Source organism: Chiloscyllium plagiosum, chromosome 33 (genome assembly GCF_004010195.1).
Source record: "Chiloscyllium plagiosum isolate BGI_BamShark_2017 chromosome 33, ASM401019v2, whole genome shotgun sequence".
NCBI classification, from domain to species: domain Eukaryota; kingdom Metazoa; phylum Chordata; class Chondrichthyes; order Orectolobiformes; family Hemiscylliidae; genus Chiloscyllium; species Chiloscyllium plagiosum.
This window is the reverse complement of record NC_057742.1, coordinates 7,225,397-7,248,012: the sequence shown is the minus strand read 5'-3', so window position 1 is coordinate 7,248,012 and position 22,616 is coordinate 7,225,397. Positions and strand designations below refer to the sequence as shown.

The 22,616-nt window shown below is 43.6% G+C and overlaps 1 protein-coding gene across 1 annotated transcript in view; it reads left to right on the top strand.

Annotated features, from left to right (window-relative positions):
- The first annotated feature begins 12,264 nt into the window (after positions 1 to 12,264).
- Positions 12,265 to 22,616, top strand: part of LOC122539786 (plexin domain-containing protein 1-like) — a 276,760-nt gene continuing 266,408 nt past the window's right edge. The window contains exon 1 of the mRNA XM_043674842.1: positions 12,265 to 12,708. Within this exon, the coding sequence (XP_043530777.1) occupies positions 12,636 to 12,708 (73 nt within the window). The 5' untranslated portion in view covers positions 12,265 to 12,635. The remainder of the gene's footprint in view (positions 12,709 to 22,616) is intronic.

The following is a 22,616-nucleotide window of genomic DNA, read 5'->3' as shown; positions in this document are numbered from 1 at the left end:
TCTGACTAACCCCTAACATAAAATCTTCCATGAACCATCCATCATCATAATTGAAGATATTTATTTTGGTGCTTCAGAAATATTAACTGATGCTATTAGCGATGGGCAATAAATGCCGTACAGCCACTGACACCCACATGCCATGACTGAAGAAGGAAAAATATGATGTGTGGTAACCTGACACAATTTTCTGACTAATGGGGTTGGTTAGTTCAGTGGGCTGGATGACTAGTTTGCAACACAGCATTACATTAGCAGCATAAGTTCAAGTCTCACATCAGCTAAGATTAGCATGGAGAATTCTCCTTCATGATCTCTTCTCCTTCACCTCAGTTTAAACCAACACCAGCTGTATATCCCTGAGGGAGTGGGACTGGGGCCGCTTCACCTTGTCACGAATTCAGCTGAAGATTATTTCATTGCTGGAAGTAAGCTTTTAATGAGGGTCAGTAGAATAATGGGATTAATCAGAAGCATGTATAACGTGGCAATGATACCAGAGTCACATAATTACGTACAGATGCTGGAAGCGAGCAGAAACTGCTAGACTGGATCTACAGCAGGTGGTGAGCGAACCAACAAGAGGGAAAACATACTTGACCTCATCCTTTCCAATCTGCCAGCTGCAGATGTATCTGTCCATGTAAGTATTGGTAAGAGTGACCACCCCACAGTCCTTATGGAGACAAAGCCCAGCCGTCACACTGAGAATCATCTCCATTGTAAATGGGACAGGTTTTAAACAGATCTAATGACTCAAGACTGGGCATCCATGAGGCGCTGTGGATCGTCAAAAGCAGCAAAACTGTATTCCAGCACAATCTGTAACCTCCTGGCCCAGCATATCCCCCACTAAGCCAGTACCATCAAGCCAGGGGATCAACCCTGGTTCAATGGAGAGTGCAGGAGGGCATGCCAGGAACAGCGCCAGGCATACCTAAAAATGCTGTGTCAACCTGGTGAAGCTACCAAACTAGAGTAAAGGCAAGGACTGACTAGGGATAGCCAACATGGCTTTGAGCAAGGGAAATCATGTCTCACAATTTGATTTAGTTTTTTGAAGAAGTAACAAAGAGGATTGATGAGGACAGAGTGGTGGATATGATCTATATGGACTTCAGTAAGGCATTCGACAAGGTTCCACATGGTAGACTGGTTAGCAAAGTTAGGTCTCCTGGAATACAGGGAGAACTAGCCATTTGGATACAGAACTGGCTCAAAGGTAGAAGACAGAGGGTGGTGGTGGAAGGTTGCCTTTCAGACTGGAGGCCTATGACCAGTGGTGTGCCACAAGGATTGGTGCTGGGTGCACCACTTTTTGCCATTTATATAAATGATTTAAATATGAACATAGGAGGTATAGTTAGTAATTTGCAGATGACACCAAAATTGGAAGTATAGTGGATAATGAATAAGGTTACCTAAGAGTACAATGGGATCTTGATCAGGTGGGCCAATGAGCTGAGGAGTGGCAGATGGAGTTTAACTTAGATAAATGTGAGGTACTGTGTTTTGGAAAAGCAAATCAGAGCAGGACTTATACACTTAATGGTAAGGTCCTGGGGAGTGTTGCTGAACAAACAGACCTTGGAGTGCAGGTTCATAGTTCCTTGAAAGTGAAGTTGCAGGTAGATAGGATAGTGAAGAAAGTGTTTGATATGCTTTCCTTTATTAGTCAGAGGGTTGAGTATAAGACTTGGGAGGTCATGTTGCAGCTGTACAGGACATTGGTTAGGCCACTGTTGGAATATTGCGTGCAATTCTGGTCTCCTTTCTATTGGAAGGAAGTTGTGAAACTTGAAAGAGTTCAGAAAAGATTTACAAGGATGTTGCCAGGGTTGGAGGATTTGAGCTACAGGGAGAGGCTGAATAGGCTGGGGCTGTTTTCCCTGGAGCATCGGAGGCTGAGGGGTGACCTTATAGAGGTTTATAAAATCATGAGGGGCATGGATAGGGTAAATAGACAAAGTCTTTTCCCTGGGGTGGGGGAGTCGACAACTAGAGGGCATAGGTTTAGTGTAAGAAGGGAAAGATATAAAAGAGACCTAAGGGGCAACCTTATGCAGAGACTGGTGTGTGTATGAAATGAGCTGCCAGAGGGACTGATGGAGGCTGGTCCAATTGCAAAGTTTAAAAGGCATCTGGATGGGTATATGAATAGGAAGGGTTTAGAGGGCTATGGGGCAAATGCTGGCAAATGGGACTAGATTGAGTTGGGATATCTGGCATGGACAAGTTAGACCGAAGGGTCTGCTTCTGTGTTGTACATCTCTATGACTCTATAACGCTACTTATATGCAGAACATGATAAGTAGGAAGTGATAGGCTCCGTAACAGATCTAAGCTCCGTAGTACTGCCACAGCCAGTAGTGAATGGTGATGGACAATTAAACAACTCACTGGAGAAGAAGGCTCCTCAAATATCCCCGTCCTCAATAATGGAAGAGCCCAACACAAGAATGCAAAAGATAAGTGGGCGGCACGGTGGCACAGTGGTTAGCACTGCTGCCTCGCAGCGCCAGAGACCCGGGTTCAATTCCCGACTCAGGCGACTGACTGTGTGGAGTTTGCACGTTCTCCCCGTGTCTGCGTGGGTTTCCTCCGGGTGCTCCGGTTTCCTCCCACAGTCCAAAGATGTTCAGGTTAGGTGAATTGGCCATACTAAATTGCCCCTAGTGTTAGGTAAGGGGTAAATGTAGGGGTATGGGTGGGTTTCGCTTCGGCGGGTCGGTGTGGACTTGTTGGGCCGAAGGGCCTGTTTCCACACTGTAATCTAATCTAATCTAATCTAATCTAATAAGGCTGAAGAATTTGCTCCAAACCTCAGGCAGAAGGGCTGAGTGAATGATCTGGCATCACTGATATCTATCTTTGGTCAATTCGATTCACTCCACATGATATCAAGAAATGGTTGGAGGCACTGGATACTGCAAAGGCTATGGGCCCTAACAACATTCCGGCAATAGTACTGAAGACTTGTGCTTCAGAATATGCCACTTCCCTAGCCAAGCTGTTCCATACAGTTACAACACTGGCATCTACCTGCTAATGTGGAAAATTGCCCAGGTACGTACTGTATACCAAATATTGGAGAAATCCAACCTGTGCAGTTAATGCCCCATTATTCTACTCTTGATCATAAGTAAAGTGATAGAAGTGTCATCAAGCAGCACCTGCTCAGCAATAACCTGCTCAGTGACATCCAGTTTGGGTTCCGCTAGGACCACTCAGCTCCTGACCTCATTACAGCCTTGGCTCAAACATGGACAAAGGAGCTGAATTCCAGAGGGGAGAAGACAGTGACAGCCCTTGACATGAAGGTTACATTTGACTGAGTATGGCATTAAGGAGCCTGAGCAAAAGAAATTAATGGGTATTGGGCAAACTTTCCGCTGGTTGGTGTCATACCTGGCACATAGGAAGATGGCAATGGTTGTTGGAGGTCAGCCATCTCAGCTCCAGCACATCTCTGCAAGAGTTACTCAGGGTTGGGCCCAATGTCCAAACATCTTCAGCTGCTTCATCAATGACCTCTCCATCAGAAGATCAGAAATGGGGATGTTCACTGACAATGTTCAGCACTATTTGCAGCTCCTCAGATACTGAAGCAGTCCAGGTTCAAAGGCAACAACATCTGGAAAATATCCAGGCTTGGACTGAAAAGTGGCAAGTAACATTTGCAGCAGACAAATGGCAGACAATGACAATCACCAATAAAGGACAATCTAATCACTATTTCTTGACATTCAATGGTGCTACCACCACGGAGTCCCAACTATCAACATCCTGAGGGTTACCATTGACCAGCAACTCAACTGAACTCGCCATACAAAAAAAACATTGGCGACAAGAGTAGCTCAGAGGCTAGGAATACTGTGGCGAATAATTCACCTCCTGTCTCCCCAAAGCCTGTCCACCATCTAGGCACAAGTCAGGAGTGTGATGGAATATTTCCCACTTTCCTGGATGAGTGCAACTCCAACAGTACCCAAGAATGTTGACACCGTTCCAGGACAAAGCAGGCTATTTGATTGGTACCACATCTGTAAGCATCCACTGCCTCCACCACAGACATTCAGTAGCAGCAGTGTGTACCACCTACAAGATGCACTTCCGAAATTCACCAAAAATCCTTGGATAGCACTGCCTGAACCCACGGCCACTTCCATCTAGAAGGACAAGAGCAGAAGATACATGGGAACACCACCACCTGCAAGTTCCCCTCCAAGTCACTCACAGGTCTGACTTGGAAACATATCGGCAATTCTTTCAGTGTCACTGGGTCAAAATCCTGGAATTGCCTCCCTAGGGGCATTCTGGATCTATCCACAGCCAATGGACTGCAGTGGTTCAAAAGGCAGTTCACCACCCCCTTCTCAAGGGGCAGCTAGGCATAGGCAATAAATGCTGACCCAGCCAGCAACCCCCACATTCCACAAATGAAGAAAAGGTATGGAAGGGGGAGGCTATGAGAATGTATGTTTGGATCAAGCTGTAACTAAAGTATTCCATAGAAAATTCCATAAATTCCAGCAGCAGTACTTGAAAAAGACTAAATCGATTTAGATTACAAACACACAACAAATCAATGACTAGTCCACAATCTCTGACTGATATTTAAGAAAACTGAACATTTCTGAAAACCACAAATCATTTAATTGTTGTACACTACTTTTTTTCTTAATCATTTAAATACTCCATTAAAAAATTTAAAACATGCATACTAGAAAGCAAGCTCAATTTGGAGAGTTTTTTTGAGCAAGTGGAAGCTCACCGTCCTCAGTCTATTAATCGGATGGAGGTCAATCTAGTGACCTGGATCATGTTCAGGGAAAATTGATGTTTAAACCAATGTTAATGATTACTTTAGTACAAAAATAACATTGGTATGATTTGAAGTTCCACAATTGCTTATTATTTGTCATCCATACAACCAAAGCAAAGTGTAACCAAAAGCAAAATACTGCAGACACTGAAAATCTGAATGATACACAAAAGATGGTTGAAGTACTCAGCAGGTCTGGCAGCATCTGTGGGGAAAATCGACATTTTGGGCATACGCCCTTCACCATTCCTGATGAAGGGCTTATGCCTGAAACATCAATTCTCTTGCTCCTTGGATACTGCCTGACCTGCTGTGCTTTTCCAGCACCACTCTAATCTTGACTCTGATCTCCAGTGTCTGCAGTCCTCACTTTTGCCTTTTCATCAGAACTGTCTACTCTGCTTTTTTAAGGTGCTGATGTTGGACTGGGGTGGACAAAGTCAAAAGTCACACGACACCAGGTTATAGTCCGACAGGTTTATTTGAAATCACAAGCTCTCGGAACGTTGCCCCTTTGTCAGGTGAAGTGGACACTTCACAGGTTCAGAAAGCCTGTGATTTCAAATAAACCTGTTAGACTATAACCTGGTGTTGTATGACGTCTGATTGCTTCTTAAAGGCCATCATTTCATCGACACGTTGGAGGGGTTTTAATTTTGTGCACGTGGAATATACAGCAAAATGCTCATTTTTTTTTAACCTGAAGAAATACAAATCACAAAACTGTCTTTGCAGCCACGAGATTTTCTGAGTCAATGTTGAGAATGCACCCTTTTCAAACTCAACTTTCTTGAACTGCAAATTACTGTTTTATCTCTTCCATCAAACTGTCAGCCAATAATACTCAAACAGCTGATACATTGAAACAATGTTAGAACAGAAAGGTTACACTATATAATGCATAAAAAGGATATTTGAGAGAGATTGAAGTTTTTTAACCTCCGCTTCTTTTTATTCATTACAATCGCTGACGGGAATAGTTCTTCCTCAGGAATTATAGCACCATTCTCAGTACTTAAATCAAATTTGTCACAACCACTCAGATGGCACATCACATTTCATTCCAATTCATCTACATATCCACTCATTTGTCCATTCATCTATCCACACCGAGTCAGATGCTTGATAAATTTTATATAGTGTTTCTTACGCTCCAATTAGTTTACCTAAGCTCAAAGTTATGGTGTCACTCAGATTTTTATAACTAAATACGCAAAATATTCAAGGATATTTTAACACACCATTTGTAAGGCCACTGCAGTTTTTCTTTTTCGGTTACCTGTAGTGGTGTCCAGGGAACTAGGTTTTTAATTCTTGGAAACTCCAGGGCTATCCTGTTGACCGATCAATGAGGAAATTACATGCGAACTCTCCTAGATTGGTTTGACTCTGTGAAGTGGTTGCTTGTAGGTTCTCTCTCTCTCTCTGTTCTTAAATATCACAGTGATCTTGTCAATTTATCCAGTCCTCCTTCCTGCTGAGGTTTTTTTTGCCAGCTCTTGGACTATAGACTCTCCCAGGTATTGCAAAATAAGCAGCAAGACCTGTTAAAGATCCTCCTTTTCATGGGACCTACTGCCGTTGAGATTTAAGTTTCAGAAACGGATTAGATCTTACACTTTTTTTTCCATTGCTTATGTTTCTCTGACAAAACTCATAGCAACCCCAGTCTATCTGCAGACGATACAACCACATAAATCATCATTATCTTTCCAAACTGACTTTAGATTACTTTCATAATAACAAAATTAACTTGCTGGTACTCTTGTTGGAAATGCAAACAATCCCTTCAGAAAATATTTGCATCCTATTACCTGCAAAAGGACACTGATTGGTGTGACATATTGTGTTACAAAATTAGTCCCATTTGCTCTTCATTTGTCAGGAGCCAGAAGCAGCAAGGATAGATTTCTGCCCCAATATCCATCTCCAAAAAGGAAAAGCCGGAATCAGCTCTGCTGGGATTGGGACCCAAAATCTTTTGGCTTTGAATCTCTGGCTGCAATTCTCCTCAGGGCTCTTCCTGCTCCAACACTAGCTTTTGTCGAAGTTTTTGTCCATATTTGGGGTTTCGTGTCAACGTTAGGGCAACAAAGGGAGTGGTGCTTCAATGAACCCATGGCCTACAACTCAACACAATGTGCTATGCCATCTCAGGCAATATGAATGCATTTACAGTAGTAAACCTCTCAGTCTTACCAGTGGAAAAATCCCCAAGTCTCATTTGGAATAACTTTAGAATTCACTCCTTTTCAAGTCCCACCTGCTCCAGAGAGGTCTTATGACATTTTCTCAACAGATTAAAATAGCTGTAACCACAGAATGAGGCAAGGGTTCATTCAAGGATAAGTCCCCGATATTGGGTCAGCCCATTGAGAATGTTGACCTTTTCCTGATTGTGTCACAGGTGGAATGTAGAAGTTACCACAGAAGATTTTCACTTAATTACAGTGAGAATGCAAAGCAGTTCCAACTTTGACATGGTGGAGAAATAATAAAATGTGTTTTATATCATTTAGAGATTGGTAGTGAATACTCACTGTCACATTGATTATCTGCCCATTAGAGTCTCTTGACTTTGCTTTCACTGTGTTATTAGTGGACTAATATGATGTTTAAATTCATATCAACGCAAAACTAATTAAATCACGATCCATATTATGTCAGAGTTTAGAGTCTCATTGTCATTATGTCCAATGAGAGCAGAGAATGAGAACCAGTCCCAGTTCCAACTGATAACACTGTCTCCTGCTGCCCTTAGAAAGGTAACTCTCAGGAGGCTCAAGTCCAAGGCTTGTTTTGTTTTGTTTTGAGGTACTTGATCTCAGGAAGCATTGCATAATGGAAATCAATATTCCCAGAATATAGAAAGGAAAATTAGTAGGGCTTCTTTCTCTTGATTCCTCTCCCGTATTCCTTCTCAGCATATTTGCCTGCAGTCTTTAGAAAGATTAGTTTTGTGCATACGCACAATGTTCAACATAATAATGGATTGTAGGCCTGACAGACCCATGCCAGTAAAAATGTTGGACAGGACACTCCACTCCACTCACTCTATGTCTTCGGGAAGTGTCAATATTCCTACTTCATTTGATTTTCGTATTAGTCTCTTGCACGTGACTGTGTTTGTGATTTCTTGCACCTTTGGAATTTATTCTCAAAGTTCCAGCTGAACAGACTGTCTAAGCTCACTTGTCAAGAATGGTCACTTTAAATCAACAGTGTGGTTTGCAACCTTATTAGGGAGCGATGCAGGAACAGGAGGAGACCATTCACCATTCCCTTGAGCCTGTTTAACCATTTAATGAGACCATGGCTGGTCTGTGGTCCAACTCCATATACCTGCCTTTGACCCATATCCCTTAGTATCGTTGCTTTACAAAAATACATCTAAATCAGACTTAACATTAACAACAGTGAGCTTCTATATCCCAGCATGGATGGATAATGTGGCTCCAACACCCCTATGGATGAATGAACACGAGGTCTGCAACACAATATGGACAGATACTGCATCCCAGTGTGGACACTTTATAGGTTTGTTAGTCCAAAATAAATCAGTCCATTCAAGATAGTAGGGGAGAAAATTGACAAGTCCCTTGATGAACATAAGCCATAATGAGATCAATGTGTAATTAGCATTGATCAACACACAGAGAGCAGGTTTCAGCAAGAGAACATATCAGCGGAGAACTGGATTATATATGTGAGGGCCAAATTGCAATACAGATCGAACATACAAACTCATTTAATGAAGGTGTAGAAAATAATAAAGTGATTAGAAAGTGCATGTGTGGCCTAATTATTTCAGCTGAACTGTTTGGTTGAGAGTAAGGCAGGCTGCAAGTAGTGTCACAGCAAAGCTGGAATTGACAGCTCTTCGTTTCCCAGGGATTACCTGCTTTTAGAGTCATAGAGATGTATAGCACGGAAACAGACCCTTCAGTCCAACTCATCCATGCTGACCAGATATCCTATATTAACCTAGTCCTGTTTGCCAGCATTTGGTCCATATCCCTCTAAACCTTTCCTATTCATGTACCCATCCAGATGCTTGTTAAACGCTGTAATTGTACCAACCTCCACCACTTCCTCTGGCAGCTCATTCCATACACGCACCAGTCTCTGCATGAAAGAGTTATCCCTTAGATCCCTTTTAAATTGTTCCCCTCTCACCATAAACCTATACCCTCTATTTTTAGATTCTCCTACCTGGGAATAAGACGACAGCTATTCATTCTCTCTGTGCCCCTCATGATTTTATAAATCTCTATGAGGTCACCTCTCAGTCTTCGATGCTCCAGGAACAACAGCCCCAGCCTATTCAGACTTTCACTATAGCTCAGACCCTCCAACCCTGGCAACATTCTTGTAAATCTTTTCTTAACCCTTTCTAGTTTAACATCATCCTTCCTTTGCAGAGAAACCAGGATTGAATGCAATACTTCAAAAGTGGCCTAACCAATGTCCTGTACAGCAGCAAAATGACTTCCCAACTCCTCTACCCAATGCTCTGACTAATAAAGGCAAGTGTATCCAACGCCTTCTTCACTACCCTGTCAACCTGTGACTCCACTTTCAAGGAACAATGAAAACCGCCAGGACCTGTCCATTAAGTGTATAAGTCCTACCCTGATTTGCCTTTCCAAAACATTGAACCTCACATTTATCTAGATTAAACTCCGTCTTTCACCCCTCAGCCCATTGGCCCATCTGATCAAAGTCTCATTGTACTCTGAGGTAACCTTCTTCGCTGTCCACCTCACCTCCAACTGTGGTGTCACCTGCAAACTTACTAACTGTACCTCTTGTGTTCACATCCAAATCATTTATATAAATGACAAAAAGCAGTGGACCCAGCACCAACCCTTGTGGCACGTCACTGGTCACAGGCCTCCTGTCCAAGTACAAACCTTCCACCACCACTCTACATCTCCTACCCTGAAGCCAATTTTGTATCCAAATGGCTAACTCTCCCTGTATGCCATGTGATCTAATCTTGCTACCAGTCTACCATGTGGAACCTTATCGAATGCCTTCCTTAAGTCCACATAGACAACACCCATTGCTCTGCCTTCACCACTTCTTCAAAAAACTCAATCAAGATGGTGAGACACAAATTTCCCTTGTACAATGTCATATTGACTATCCATAATCATTCCTTGCCTTTTCAAAGACATGCAAATCATGTCCCTCAGGATTCCCTCCAATAATTTAACCACCACAGACATCAGCCTCCTCTGTCTATAGTGCCCTGGCATTTCCTTACCACTTTTCTTCAACAGTTTTGTGGAGTGTGCTGAATCATCAAAACTCTTCCCCAATCCATCCACCAAGAAATACTTCCAGAGAAGAAAGGTACATTAAAAGTGCAGTCATAGTCCAGCACAGAAAGAGGCCTTCAGCTAATCAAGTCTGTGCCAGTCAAAAACAACCACCTAATTATTTTCATCCCTGTGTTGAATGGTATTATGAAAGGGGAGAGAGCAGCTTTCACTTGCTGCCTATACCTGCTGTTGGAAAATGGCCTTATCCCTTGTCCTTTGGTGAACTGCAGAACTGAATTCGGTGCAGTAGTAGGGGAGTGTTGCACTGTCTGACGCGCCATCTTTTTGATTTGATGTTAGGTTCTCTCTGCTCTCCCAGGTAGCAGTATTCTGAAGAGAGTGGAGAAATCTCCTTGGCAGTAGTATTGTGATTGTTATCATTCCGCTGTTCCTGGAACTGAGTTTGCTGGTGTTTGCTTCCATTACAACGATGAGAAGGAGAGGCTGGAGCGTAGGAAGTTGAGGGGTGACCTGACAGAGATTTATAAAATCATCAGTGATAAAGGTAAGGTGAATGGCAGATGTCTTTTCCCTGGGATGGGGGATTTCATGACAAGAACACATATTTTTAAGGTCAGAGGAGAAAGATTTAAAAACAACATAAGGCGCAATTTTTTAACAGTGATTCATGTGTGGAATGAACTTCCAGAGGAAGTGGTGGGTGCAGGTACAGTCACAATGTTGATAAGACTTTTGGAATGGTACATGAATAAGAAATGTTTGGAGGTATATGGGTCAAGCTCAGGCAAGTGGGACTACTTTAGTTTGGGAACAATTGTCAGTATGGACTGGTTGGACCAAAGGGTCTGATGCTGTACTCTATGACTCTATGACTGCAAAAGGTACCTCACTGGTGATAAACTCCTTGGCACATTCCAACGATGTGGAAAGTGCTATGATTGTTTTTAAAAAATGGATAGTCGAGAAAGGGGAAGTTTTTATCAGAAATCTGCAATTTGTGAGAATAATTCACAGAGGACAGAAGTACATCTTGCAGTGCAATTAAAACGGAATGCCAGTTAAGTTTATTGAAAGAAGGTTCTAACGGGTGGTAGAGAGAGGGACATTTTTTGTTACAGAACCAAGCACAGAATATTGGAGAAACTCAGCAGGTCTAGCAGTATCAATGGAAAGAGAAAGAGTTAATGCTTCGAATCAGTTCAGAAGACGTCATACTGGACTGTTAACTCTGTTTCTCTCTCTAAATAAGATTTGCCTTGTTTCCCCAGCATTTTGTTTATTCAGATTTTCAACATCTGCAGTATTTCGCTTTTAATCTGTTACAACGTGTGCGAATCACTCGCGGGCCAGGGGACCGATCAGCGTGGACTTAAGTATCTGAACGCTTTGTAAATAAAACATTTTGGAAGCATTTATGGAATTACACCTCAACTCTGGAACTCCTTTTCAACACCCGAGATTTACAGCTACCCCATGGTCATTCAGCATAACCAGGGACAGAAAGGAGATGTTGTATGGAGACATTTCCTGTGTGGCATTTGGAAAAAAATATTATCTAGAGGAAGAAGGTAGCAAGTTAAAAATCACACAACACCAGGTTATAATCCAACAGGCAAAAGTGAGGACTGCAGATGCTGGAAACCAGAGTTTAGATCAGAGTGGTGCTGGAAAAGCACAGCAAGTCAGGCAGCATCCGAGGAGCAGGAAAATCGACGTTTTGGGCAAAAGCCCTTCCAAAAGCCTAATTACAACCTCATTCCTGATGAAGGGTTTTTGCCCGAAACATCGATTTTCCTGCTCCTCGGATGCTGCCTGACCTGCTGTGCTTTTCCAGCATCACTCTGATCTAAACTATAACCCAACAGGTTTAACTGGAAGCACTAGCTTTCGGAGCGCTGATCTTCCAAATAAACCTGTTGGACTATAACCTGGTGTTGTGTGATTTTTAACTTTGTGGACCCCAGTCCAACACCAGCGTCTCCAAACCAAGAATGTAGCAAGTTTTGAAGAGCTTCATTCTCATGGGCTGGGAGAATGAATTATTCAGCAGCTAAGATTGGCAGGCGTGTTTGTCAATCGGATTGGATGTTTCTTCTGGTTGGGAACTGGATAAGAAGCGGGCTGGTTGGATTCAGGTGTAAATCCCCCACACCCTCTTATTGCAATCTCTCTCTCTGTGTGTGTCCCACTTAGTCTTCTCCGTGTTATGATGAAAGTCTGACAGAGTGTGGCGTGCTTTGCAAGCTCCGCACAGTTCTTAAACAAACACAGCCAGAGAGAGAGAGAGAGAGAGATGCAAAAATAATCTGTTGGAAAGGCAGCCACAGAGGGGAAGGGATAAAGACCACGAGATATTCCCCAACATCAAGTCTTCGAGCAATCCCTCGCATCTGTTTCTAATGGACTTTGGACATAAAACTCTCATAGGTGAGAGCTGAGGGAGCATCACCGCTGCTCAGTGCACCGTCCGCTTTCAGGGGACTGCCTGCTATTTTCAAAACGCTCCCGACCACAGCAACAACATGGGACTGGGTACTTTCTTTCTCCTGTACTTGCCTTCAATACTCGGCAAGCTGGACGCTGCGGAGCTCACAGGTAAGAGGCAGATTTCCCCTTCTTATTTATCTGTTCCACTCTCCTCCCAGTCCTACCAATTGCAAAAGGTGATTTGCTGTAAATTTCTCTGTCCCTCCTGAAATACCCAGGGCAACATTCCCAGAGATGCTGCTTAAGGCGACAGAGCCAGCTTTCTGGTTCAGGGTGTTTTTCTCTCTCATTGCACGCTCTGCAGTAGAATTCATCTCAAATCTTTTTGACCAAGGTGTCTCGTTAATATCTTGGTGCCCTGTTTTCACCCCTGAAATCTACACCGAAGCGATGGTCTGCTCTTAGTATTATCCTCCCGGATGTCTCTCACACACTGGAAAGTTGCTGTAAACGTTAAAGGGAACACTCTCTCTGTCTGGGGTGCAAGGCAATTTGTAGCAAAGCTGTAAAAGATGCCTTTTGTTGTGGCAGCACGGGATGCCGTTTACTGGAGCAGCGGTTTGCAAAGTGATGGAGGGTTGGGAAGGAATGTATTATTGTGGGTTTGGGATGGGGGGACTGCTGCGGGGAGGGGGTTTCATGAGTAATATTGAAAAAAACAATGCTGGCAGAGCCCGCAGCTGGGAGACTTGGACATTTGTGTGAACGACACGAGCGAGGACGAGTCTTAAACATTCCGATCAGGCGGATAAACCGGTCCTGAATTCAGTCTGACAGCGATTCTCCAGAAATGTCTCTCCACAGAAATCATCAGTGCCTCCCCCAACACCCCCCAACTCCCCTCGCCCCGCTCCAGCTCCCGAGGGTTGTTCTCTAAGGTACAGCCTGTGAAAATGCAGGTGAATTATCGCTGCAACCTTGCCAAGTCAGAGAGATACTGTGCTCATTAGGGATGAGGAAGATTCAGATTCACCATTGGATTTGGATCTTCCATTCCATCCTCTGTTGCTGGGGCGTCCAACCAAGTTTTGTTTTAACCAGAAACTCAGCAGGTGCGGCAGCATCTGAGGAGAGAGACAGACAGACAGAGTTTCAGCACCCTTCTTCAGAATTCAAGTTTGGTTTTTTTTGTTAACCCTGGACTGTAGCCAGCCTACACCTCACAGCACCTCTCACCCCCCTCAGAATATTCTAGAACGTTTTGCAGCCAAGGAAGTAGCTTTTTGGAGAAAAAGCAAAGTGCTGCAGATGCTGCAAATCTGAAATAACAACTAAAACGGCCCGAAATGGTCAGGCAGGTGTCTATGAGAAGAGAATATCTGAGGTCAATGATCTCGTTCATTTCCTGGCAAAGCTGTGATAGACTCTGCTGAACCCCTCTGTTCACTTTATGGCACTGACCATAGAGTCATACAGACCCTTTAGTCCAACCAGTCCTTGCTGAACATAATCCCAAACTAAACTAGTCCCAACTGCCTGCTCCTGACACATATATCCCTCCAAACATTTCTTATTCATGTACTTATCGAGCTATCCTTTAAACACTGTAACTGTACCCACTACATTCTTTGGAAGTGCATTCTACACATGAACCATTCTCTGTGTAAAATCTTTCTCCCCTCACCTTAAAAACATGCCCCTAGTCCTGAAATCTCCCACCCGGGGAAAAAGACACCTGCCGTACACCTAATCTGTACCCCTCTTGATTTTAAAAACCACCCCAGTGAACCTCCTACAATCAAGTGAAAAAAAAAACCCAGCCTATTCAGACTCTCCCCATACCTCAAACTCTCCAGTTCCGGCAACATCCTGGTAAATGTCTTCTGAACTCTCTCCAGTTTAATAATATCCTTCCTATTTTTAGAGCTTAGCTAAGGGATAAATCTGGCACAAGAGATGTCCTTTGTTTTGAAACAGTGCCAGGAGATTTTTTTACATTGAGCTGGGAAGGCAAGTACAGCCTTGGCTTAGTGGCTCATCCAAAAGCCAGCATCTCTGGCAATGCAGCACCGACTCGGTACTGCCTTGGAGCGTCACTCTGGCCTTATGGGCTCATCTTGCTGGAGTGAGACTTGAACCCACAAAAGCCTGAGGCAAAATAAAGGGTAGGATGGAAACTAGTGAAAAAAAAATGTCTGTAGGTCTTTGCGTTCGTGTTAGAAACACTGCTCACAACACGGTCTCCTCCACTTGGGGAGACAAAACATAGGCTGGGCGACCACTTTGCACAACACCGATGTTCTCTCCACAAAAATGACCCTGAGCTTCCAGTTGCCTGCCACTTTAACACCCCACCCTGGTTCTCTGGCCAACATCTCTGTCTCAGACTTGCTGCAGTGCTCCAGGGAAGCTCAGTGTAAGCTGGAAGAACAACAGTTCAGTTTCCACTTAGGGACCTGACAGCCTTCAGGACTCAATATCGAGGTTGCTAATTTTACAGCCTGGACATGCAACATCCATCTCCTTACCCAAACCCCCACACACCAGGCCATTACATGAACTGTTACTACAAACAACCCATTATCAGCTACTAACTTGCCCACTACCTGCTATTGATTCCCCCAGGCTGACCGTTACGTGTTCCTTTCTATCCTACTGTTGTTTTCTCCCTCTCCCTCTCCCTCTCCCTCTCCCTCTCCCTCTCCCTCTCTCTTTCTCTGGTCTCCATCTATACCTATTGTTTACTTCACCCCCACAGCCCCATCTTCAGTACATACCAACTTTTTCTGGGCTAGTATCAGTTCTGAAGAAGGGTCACTGGATCTGAAATGTTAACTCTGCTTTCTCTCCACAGATGCTGCCAGATCTGCTAGGTTTTCCCAGCGATTGTTATTAGAAATTTTGGCCTCTTTAAGGGTAAACCATGCCAACCCTGGAGAGCAGATGATACCCATCGGATGTGGTACTTAGGCTGTGGGTTCGGAGGGAAAGTTCTGAGGTCATCAGTTCAAATCCCGCCAAGGCAGATGAAGCTTGAATTATAGTCACAGAGTCATAGAGATGTACAGCATGGGAACAAACCCTTCACTCCAACTCGTCCATGCCGACCAGATATTCTAACCTAATCTAGGCCTATTTGCCAGCATTTGGCCTGTATCCCTCTAAACCCTTCCTATTCATATACCCATCCAGGTGCCTTTTAAATGTTGTAACTGTACCAAACTCCACCACTTCTTCTGGCAGCTCATTCCATGCATGCATCTGCATGAAAACGTTGCTCCTTAGGTTTGATAGGGTTTTTGTGGCACAGTGGTAGTGTCCCTACCTTTGAGCCAAGAAGCTTAAGTTTAAGTCCCACCTGTTCCAAAGATGTGTACTAGCATCTCAGCAAAGGTTGATTTGGGCAGTGAGGGGGTCATGGTTGATGAGCCTACCCCTCTTCCATGGCTTCGTTTGTGCCCAGTGTCCTTGAGACTGAGCATGTGATCCCCATAGATGTGCTCAATTTCTTTAGAGAAAGGTGGGCACTGCAGGGAGTGGGTGTGTTGTAACTCCCTCCCCCAACTCCATATTGATTTAATCCCCTCCCTCCTCTGTTCCTACCTTTCCCTCACCTTTAATGTCATTGCACTGCCCCTTAACATGCTTTGCATGTAAGGTCATCAATTGGAACATGATTAATAGCGGTTAATCGATGAAAAATACCACGGGTGATTGGGAGATGGGGAAGAAAGCAGTTTGGTAGTGTGTGATAACAGAAAATAAAATAAAGTGCTGAGTTCTCACACCAACAGGTCCAGGAAACCGGTCTAGGAGGCAGTCATAGACCTGAGTGCCCGAGAGAGAGAGAGAGAGAAGGAGAATACAGAAAGCATCAACTTCCACAACACTTCAGAGAGAGGGGGTCACTGTGGGGACTGGGAAACACTGTTTCACTCTCCAATTCTATTTAATTTAGCCCCCTGCATCTCTTCCTCCCTTTTAAATGTAAGTGCTGAATGTCTTAAGGTGCAGTGGTAATGTCCCTGTCTCTGGCACAGAAGATTTGGGTTCAAGTCACATCTGCTCCAGCCACATGCTGTAACATGTTTGAACAGGTTGACTTAAAAAATACACAGCTGGCCGTTTACCCTGCTCCTGGTCAGATTCATAGATCATAGAGATCTACAGCACACTGGTGGCCAATGTGTTAGCTGTTATTTGATAAATAGTTGCTGAAGTGATTTGGTAGCACATCTTTCAAAATGAAAGATGAACAGCTGGCTTCTTCGATTTGGGTCCTACGGGGGCTGGAGTGTATTAGTCCTTCTCCCTCCCTCACTCCATATTACCTTGATGTAGTAACACCCCTCCCTGACCTGTTCTTCCCCTCTCCATTTTCCGTTTTTGTAATTATTACACTACCCCTTGTCAGCACTGCCCGTACTTTGTTAATTTGGTGAGGGCTTAGTTTGGTGCATTTCTAAAGTAAAGGAAAATGAGGTATTTTCCTCATTTGATTGATTGGGTGTTTTGTAAATGTCGTGGTGGGTTTATTTATATATTTTTTAAAAGAGAAGCTGGGTTCTTTGGTGAATTGGTGATCGCGTTATTATTTTATTTTATATTTTATTTTTTGCCAGTAGCTTCAAAGCACTCAGGGACAGTGGACACTGCATGGCTGGGGTTGTATTATTTCCCCCAATAATCATAAGACCATAGACTATCGGAGCAGAATGAGGCCATTCGGCCCAATGACTCTGATCTGCCACACAATCATGGCTGATATGTTTCTTAGCCGCAATCTCCTGCATTCTCCCCATAATCCTTGATCCCCTTACCAATCTCTGTCTTAAATACACTCCAATGACCTGGTCTGTACAGCCCTCTGTGGCAATGAATTGCACAGATTCACCACCCTCTGGCTGAAGAAATTTCTCCTCATCCCTTCCCCAAAAGGCTGTGCCTTTGCATCCTAATCTCTTGTACCAATTAAGCATCTTCTCCATGTCCACTCTATCCAGGCATCTCAGTATTTTGTAAGTTTCAAGCAGATCTCCTCCTCATCCTTCTAACTTCCATTGAGTATGGACCCAGAGCCCTCAACTGCTTATCAAATGACAAGCCCTTCATTCCCTGGGATCATTCTTGTACACCCCCTATGGACCCCTCCAACAACAACAAATCCTTCCCTAGATAAGAAAAGATTTACAAGGATGTTGGAGGATTTGAGTTATTGGGAGAGGTTGAATAGGCTGGGGCTGTTTTCCCTGGAGCTTCGGAGGCTGAGGTTTAAAAAATCATGAGGGGCATGGATAGGGTAAATAGGCAAAGTCTCTTCCCTGGGATGGGAGAATCCAGAACTACAGGGCATAGGTTTAGGGTGAGAGGGGAAATGTATAAAAGAGACCCAAGGGGAAAATTTAAAAAAAAAGGATGGTGTGTGTATGGAATGAGCTGCCAGAGGGAGTGGTGGAGGCTGGTACAGTTGCAACATTTAAAAGGCATCTAGATGGGTATATAAATAGGAAGGGTTTGGATGGATGTGGGCTGGGTGCTGGCAGGTGGGACTAGATTGGGTTGGGATATCTGGTTGGCTTGGACGAGTTGGACCAAAGAGTCTGTTTCCATGCTGTACATCTCTATGACTCTATATGGGATCCAAAGTAACACTATGTTCACTCAGTTCACCCCTCCCCCCCACTAAACTGCCTTGTTTCCTCCTTTGATTTTCTTTGTTCTTGTCCCGAATGGGCAGTATCTGTAATTTATTAACTGGGAGGTTAACTGGTGGTGGGTGTATTTTACAAACAAAAAAGAGCTGGTTTCTCTGGATCTTTAATCATAGTTGCGTAGTTACGTATATCAGGTAATAAATTTGGCAAGGTCTGTTTGCATATGGTCAAAGCCTGTCTTCCCCATCATCACCCCACGCCCCCCCCCCCCGCCCCAACAAAGTGTTTACCCCCTTTTTGATTTTTGTTATTATTATACTGAATCTGTTGGTCAGTGGATGATTGGTTAATTCACTGCTGAGTTTCTTGCTGTAAAAAGGACTGGGTTCTTTCTGAGTGGGATGTTGGCTTCTGGACAGGGAAAGTGTCCAGATAGGAGAGGTGAAAACAGGTGCTAAACTCCAGATGTACAATGAAACCTTTTATAAATCTCTGAAAATCTCTTGCTGCCCACATAACATATGGATATCGGTCTGTGGACCTAACTGAAGGGTTCATTTGAGAAGCCAGCACAGGCAAGGTGAGCTGAATGGCTGACAGGTTTTACATTCTGATTGGAATTCTCCATTTCCTCAGTTACACTGTGAAGATAATTTTCCATCTTGCATTGGGTTAGCTCTGTGAATAGATGCAGGTTAAATAGAAGGGAAATTGTGGCTTAGAATTCCAAAAGAGGGGAATGTTCAAACCATGATCTCCCAGACCCCGAAAAAATGAATTTCAAAAATGTCAAACTCTGACAAACTATTAATGTGTGCAGCAGTCTCCTCTGGTAGAGAGAACACTCAATCCTCCTTTACTGTCAGGCAGCTTTGATGGAATACCCACCTTCAGGTGTCTGCGCCACATACAGACAGTTGAATGAAGTTTCACAGAGGGAGGAGACACTAATGGTTCAGTTAATGATCCATGTTAACTGCTCTTAGCGTGGTGCATTGTGAAAAGTCTTGTGTTTATTATTTACTTGTGCTGTTTAATTTGCTCTTTGTAGGTTTGCACTGCTGATTTATAAACACACGGTTTTCCAGCATACACTTTCTTGCAGCTAATTTCACCCAATTTTGCGACCCTATTTCAAGGAAGTGAAGGAATTAAAGCCTAACTATCAGTGAGTTTAAACATTCAGGTGGCTCTGATGCATGAAAGTACATCATAAGAGGCACAGAGACCTAATTAAAACGCAAGGTGAAACAGAGCTGTGAGAAGATAAAGCGTAGACATTAATGGGTACAGTCACATTCACATCGTAGAAACCCACAGGATCCTGACAAAATCACTCTAGAAGGGGATTGAAGATTTTGTTAAGTGTGGCTTATTAATACAGTAAAACTGATGCCTCCTAGCTTTGATGCTGGCAGACTGAAATAAAAGTAGAAACTGTTGAAAAACACTCAGCAGGTCTGGCATCATGTGTGGAGAGAGAAAGTGAGTTCAGGTTTCTGGGCTAAAGGCTTTTCTCACATGTTACTATGGCAGTATCTGATATGATATGGATCGGATGTTTTCTCCTGCTTGGTTTGATGCTCCATCTTTTTATGACCCTTTTCTTTATATTGTGTGGATTAGTGTTATCACAGCAACCACTGCCCATATAGTAGAAGAGCTGTTACTCGCGTCTCAAAGACAGTAGGCACATGTTACAACCTTGTGAACATCATAGAATCCCTACAGTATGAGATCAGGCCGTTTGGCCCACTGAGTCCACACTGACCCAGCAAAGAGCTTCCCATCCCATCCGTGTAACCCCGCTTTTCTCATGGCTATCCCGCCTAGCCTGCAGATTCCTGGATACTTTGGGCGATTTTCCATGGCCAATCCACCCTAACCTGTACATCTTTGGACTGTGGGAGGAAACTGGAGCAAACCCACACAGACACAGGGAGAATGTGCAAACTCTACACAGCCAGTTGCCTGAGGCTGGAATCGAACCCCAGGTCCCTGGCGCGGTGAGGCAGCAGTGCTAACCATAGAGTCATAGGGATGCCACTGTGTCATCCCCAAAAGGGCAGTTGCAGGCCAATGCATCCAAAATGTCTGCTCTATCTGTCATGGTGTCACCTTATATCTAGAGATAGTATGATGCTGGCTATGTCATTGGGCTAATATCCAGATGCCTGGCCTAATATTCTGGGGACAAGGGTTCAAATAGCCCAAGGTTAGCTGGTGGAATTTGAATTCGATTGAAGAGTAAAAATCTGGAATTAAAAATAGCTTCAGTGAAGCTATTGTGATCGCTGTGATAAAACCTATCTGGTTCATTAATGAGAACAAGCCTGCTGTCCTGACTCCACTCTGGTTTATATGTGACTCTCTAGCTGACGCATCCACATAGTTTTCTCTGGACTGCCCCTCGGAATGAGCTGCGTAAGCCACTGGATTCGTAGGCAATTCGGGGTTAATCAATGAAGCCTGGCCTCACCAGTGACACGCCCCCAGCTCATGAAAGAATTAAAGTTTACTTCTTTTCCTCATGGCTCTGTTTCCCCTCTGCCCCATTCCATCTCGAGGGGAAAAAAAAACCCAAAAAATCCCTAGATAATTGAGAAAAATAAAACGCTGGCTAATTGCTCTCCTGTCCAACGTGTAGATGTTGTCAAATGGGCTTGAAGAGTCTGGTCACATGTCCCCAGGGCGCTATGTCAATATCCTGGCCATTCTCAGCCAGTCTCCCAGCTCAGTAAATATGGTCTTGCTAGTTTACCCACAACTTGAAGGATTAAACATTAAAAAAGAAAGTGCTTTCATTTTGCTTCCATAAGTAAATTAGAACTCCTGACTTTATGGATTTAACATCCGTTGAATTGTGGAGATGGATTCAGGCTGTATTCACACCTGTGCCATTAGTCACCTCCCATTGATGAGGTGATGACCTCATAGCTTTTTTCACTAGACTATTAATCCAGAGACTGTGGGGACCCAGATTTGATTCCTAACACAGTGGAATTTAACTCATTAAATCTCTGGAATTGATGAGTCTAATAGTTAATACATTCGGAAACTCTTGTCAGGAAAAAACCCAACTGCTTCACTAATATCCTTTAGGGAAGGAAACTGCTATCCTTACCTGGCCTGGTCTACATGTGACTCCAGACCCACAGCAATGTGGTTGACACCAAATGGCCAGTGATACCAACATCCCATAAATTAATATTTAAAAAAGGTCATTCAACTTTAACAAGGGTCAACACTGCAAAGAACTCTGCATTTCATTTGCTGCCATTTATGTACTCTTGATATATACTTGCCCCATTCTAAAAATCCTAATCAAATTCTGGTGTGTGGCTCTTTTAAGAAACCTATCTTTGAAGCGTTCTTGGCAATTGGAGTTAAGTTTTTATATATCATAGATTACTACCTGGTTGGCCGTACGTTAGATGCCTCTTATTATTTGAGTACCAATACAGTACTAGCTGAAATCTCCAGGACCAAAAATAGGACCTCAGCACTGGCTTCACTCAGGCCTTTCTATGGCTGCCATGAAACTTGGCAACAACATCGAAGCTAATTTCCTCTTGCAATCCATCCTTTGTTTTTGCAAGCTAGCTGAATAATGATTTCTTTTTTGTTTCTGGATCTATCGTGGATGGTGTGAGAATTGTTTTTGTTTATCGAATGAGGCCATTTTAGGTTGTAGACACAGTGAGAATCACATCAGTCTAACTCGCTCAATAAAAGCCCCATAATCCTTGAGTGCACCTGCAGAAAAACCCTGTTATAGGGTGGTTGCCTATTCCATGTTCTCTTAGACTGCTTTGTTACGTGCCCCATTTTCTAACCTAATGGTTTTTGTTCACCACAGTGTCAGCTGTGGCTGGGAGGATAGTACTCACTTCTGAAAATCAGAAGGTTGTGGGTTCAAGTTACAAGTTGGAGACTTAAATACCAAGGCCCTCCAGTATTATGGTGTGGAGATGCATGTGCCTGGGGTGGACAAAGTCACATGACACCAGGTTATAGTCCAATAGGTTTATTTAAAATCACAAGCTTTCGGAGTGCTGCTGGAAGTGGGTAGAGCAGTGAAGGTTGCTGTTTTCCTGAGGGACTTGCAAGAGAGGCCAGACCTTCAGATCCTTGCACTTCCTGCATTTTGCTGGAGCATGCCCCATTTTCATTGCACCTCATAGCTATCGTTTCAGGCATAAGTTTGTTTGCCTTGAAATAAGCACTTCACTCTTACACTCTGACACACACACTCTGACACACACTCACACACTCTGACACACAATCCCACACACTTACACACTCTCACACACACCCACTCTCTCTAGCTCTATGCTGCTCTTTGTACTCCTTCCAAGTCTCCTCACTCACCTCATTAGATTAGATTACTAGATTAGATTAGATTACTTTACAGTGTGGAAA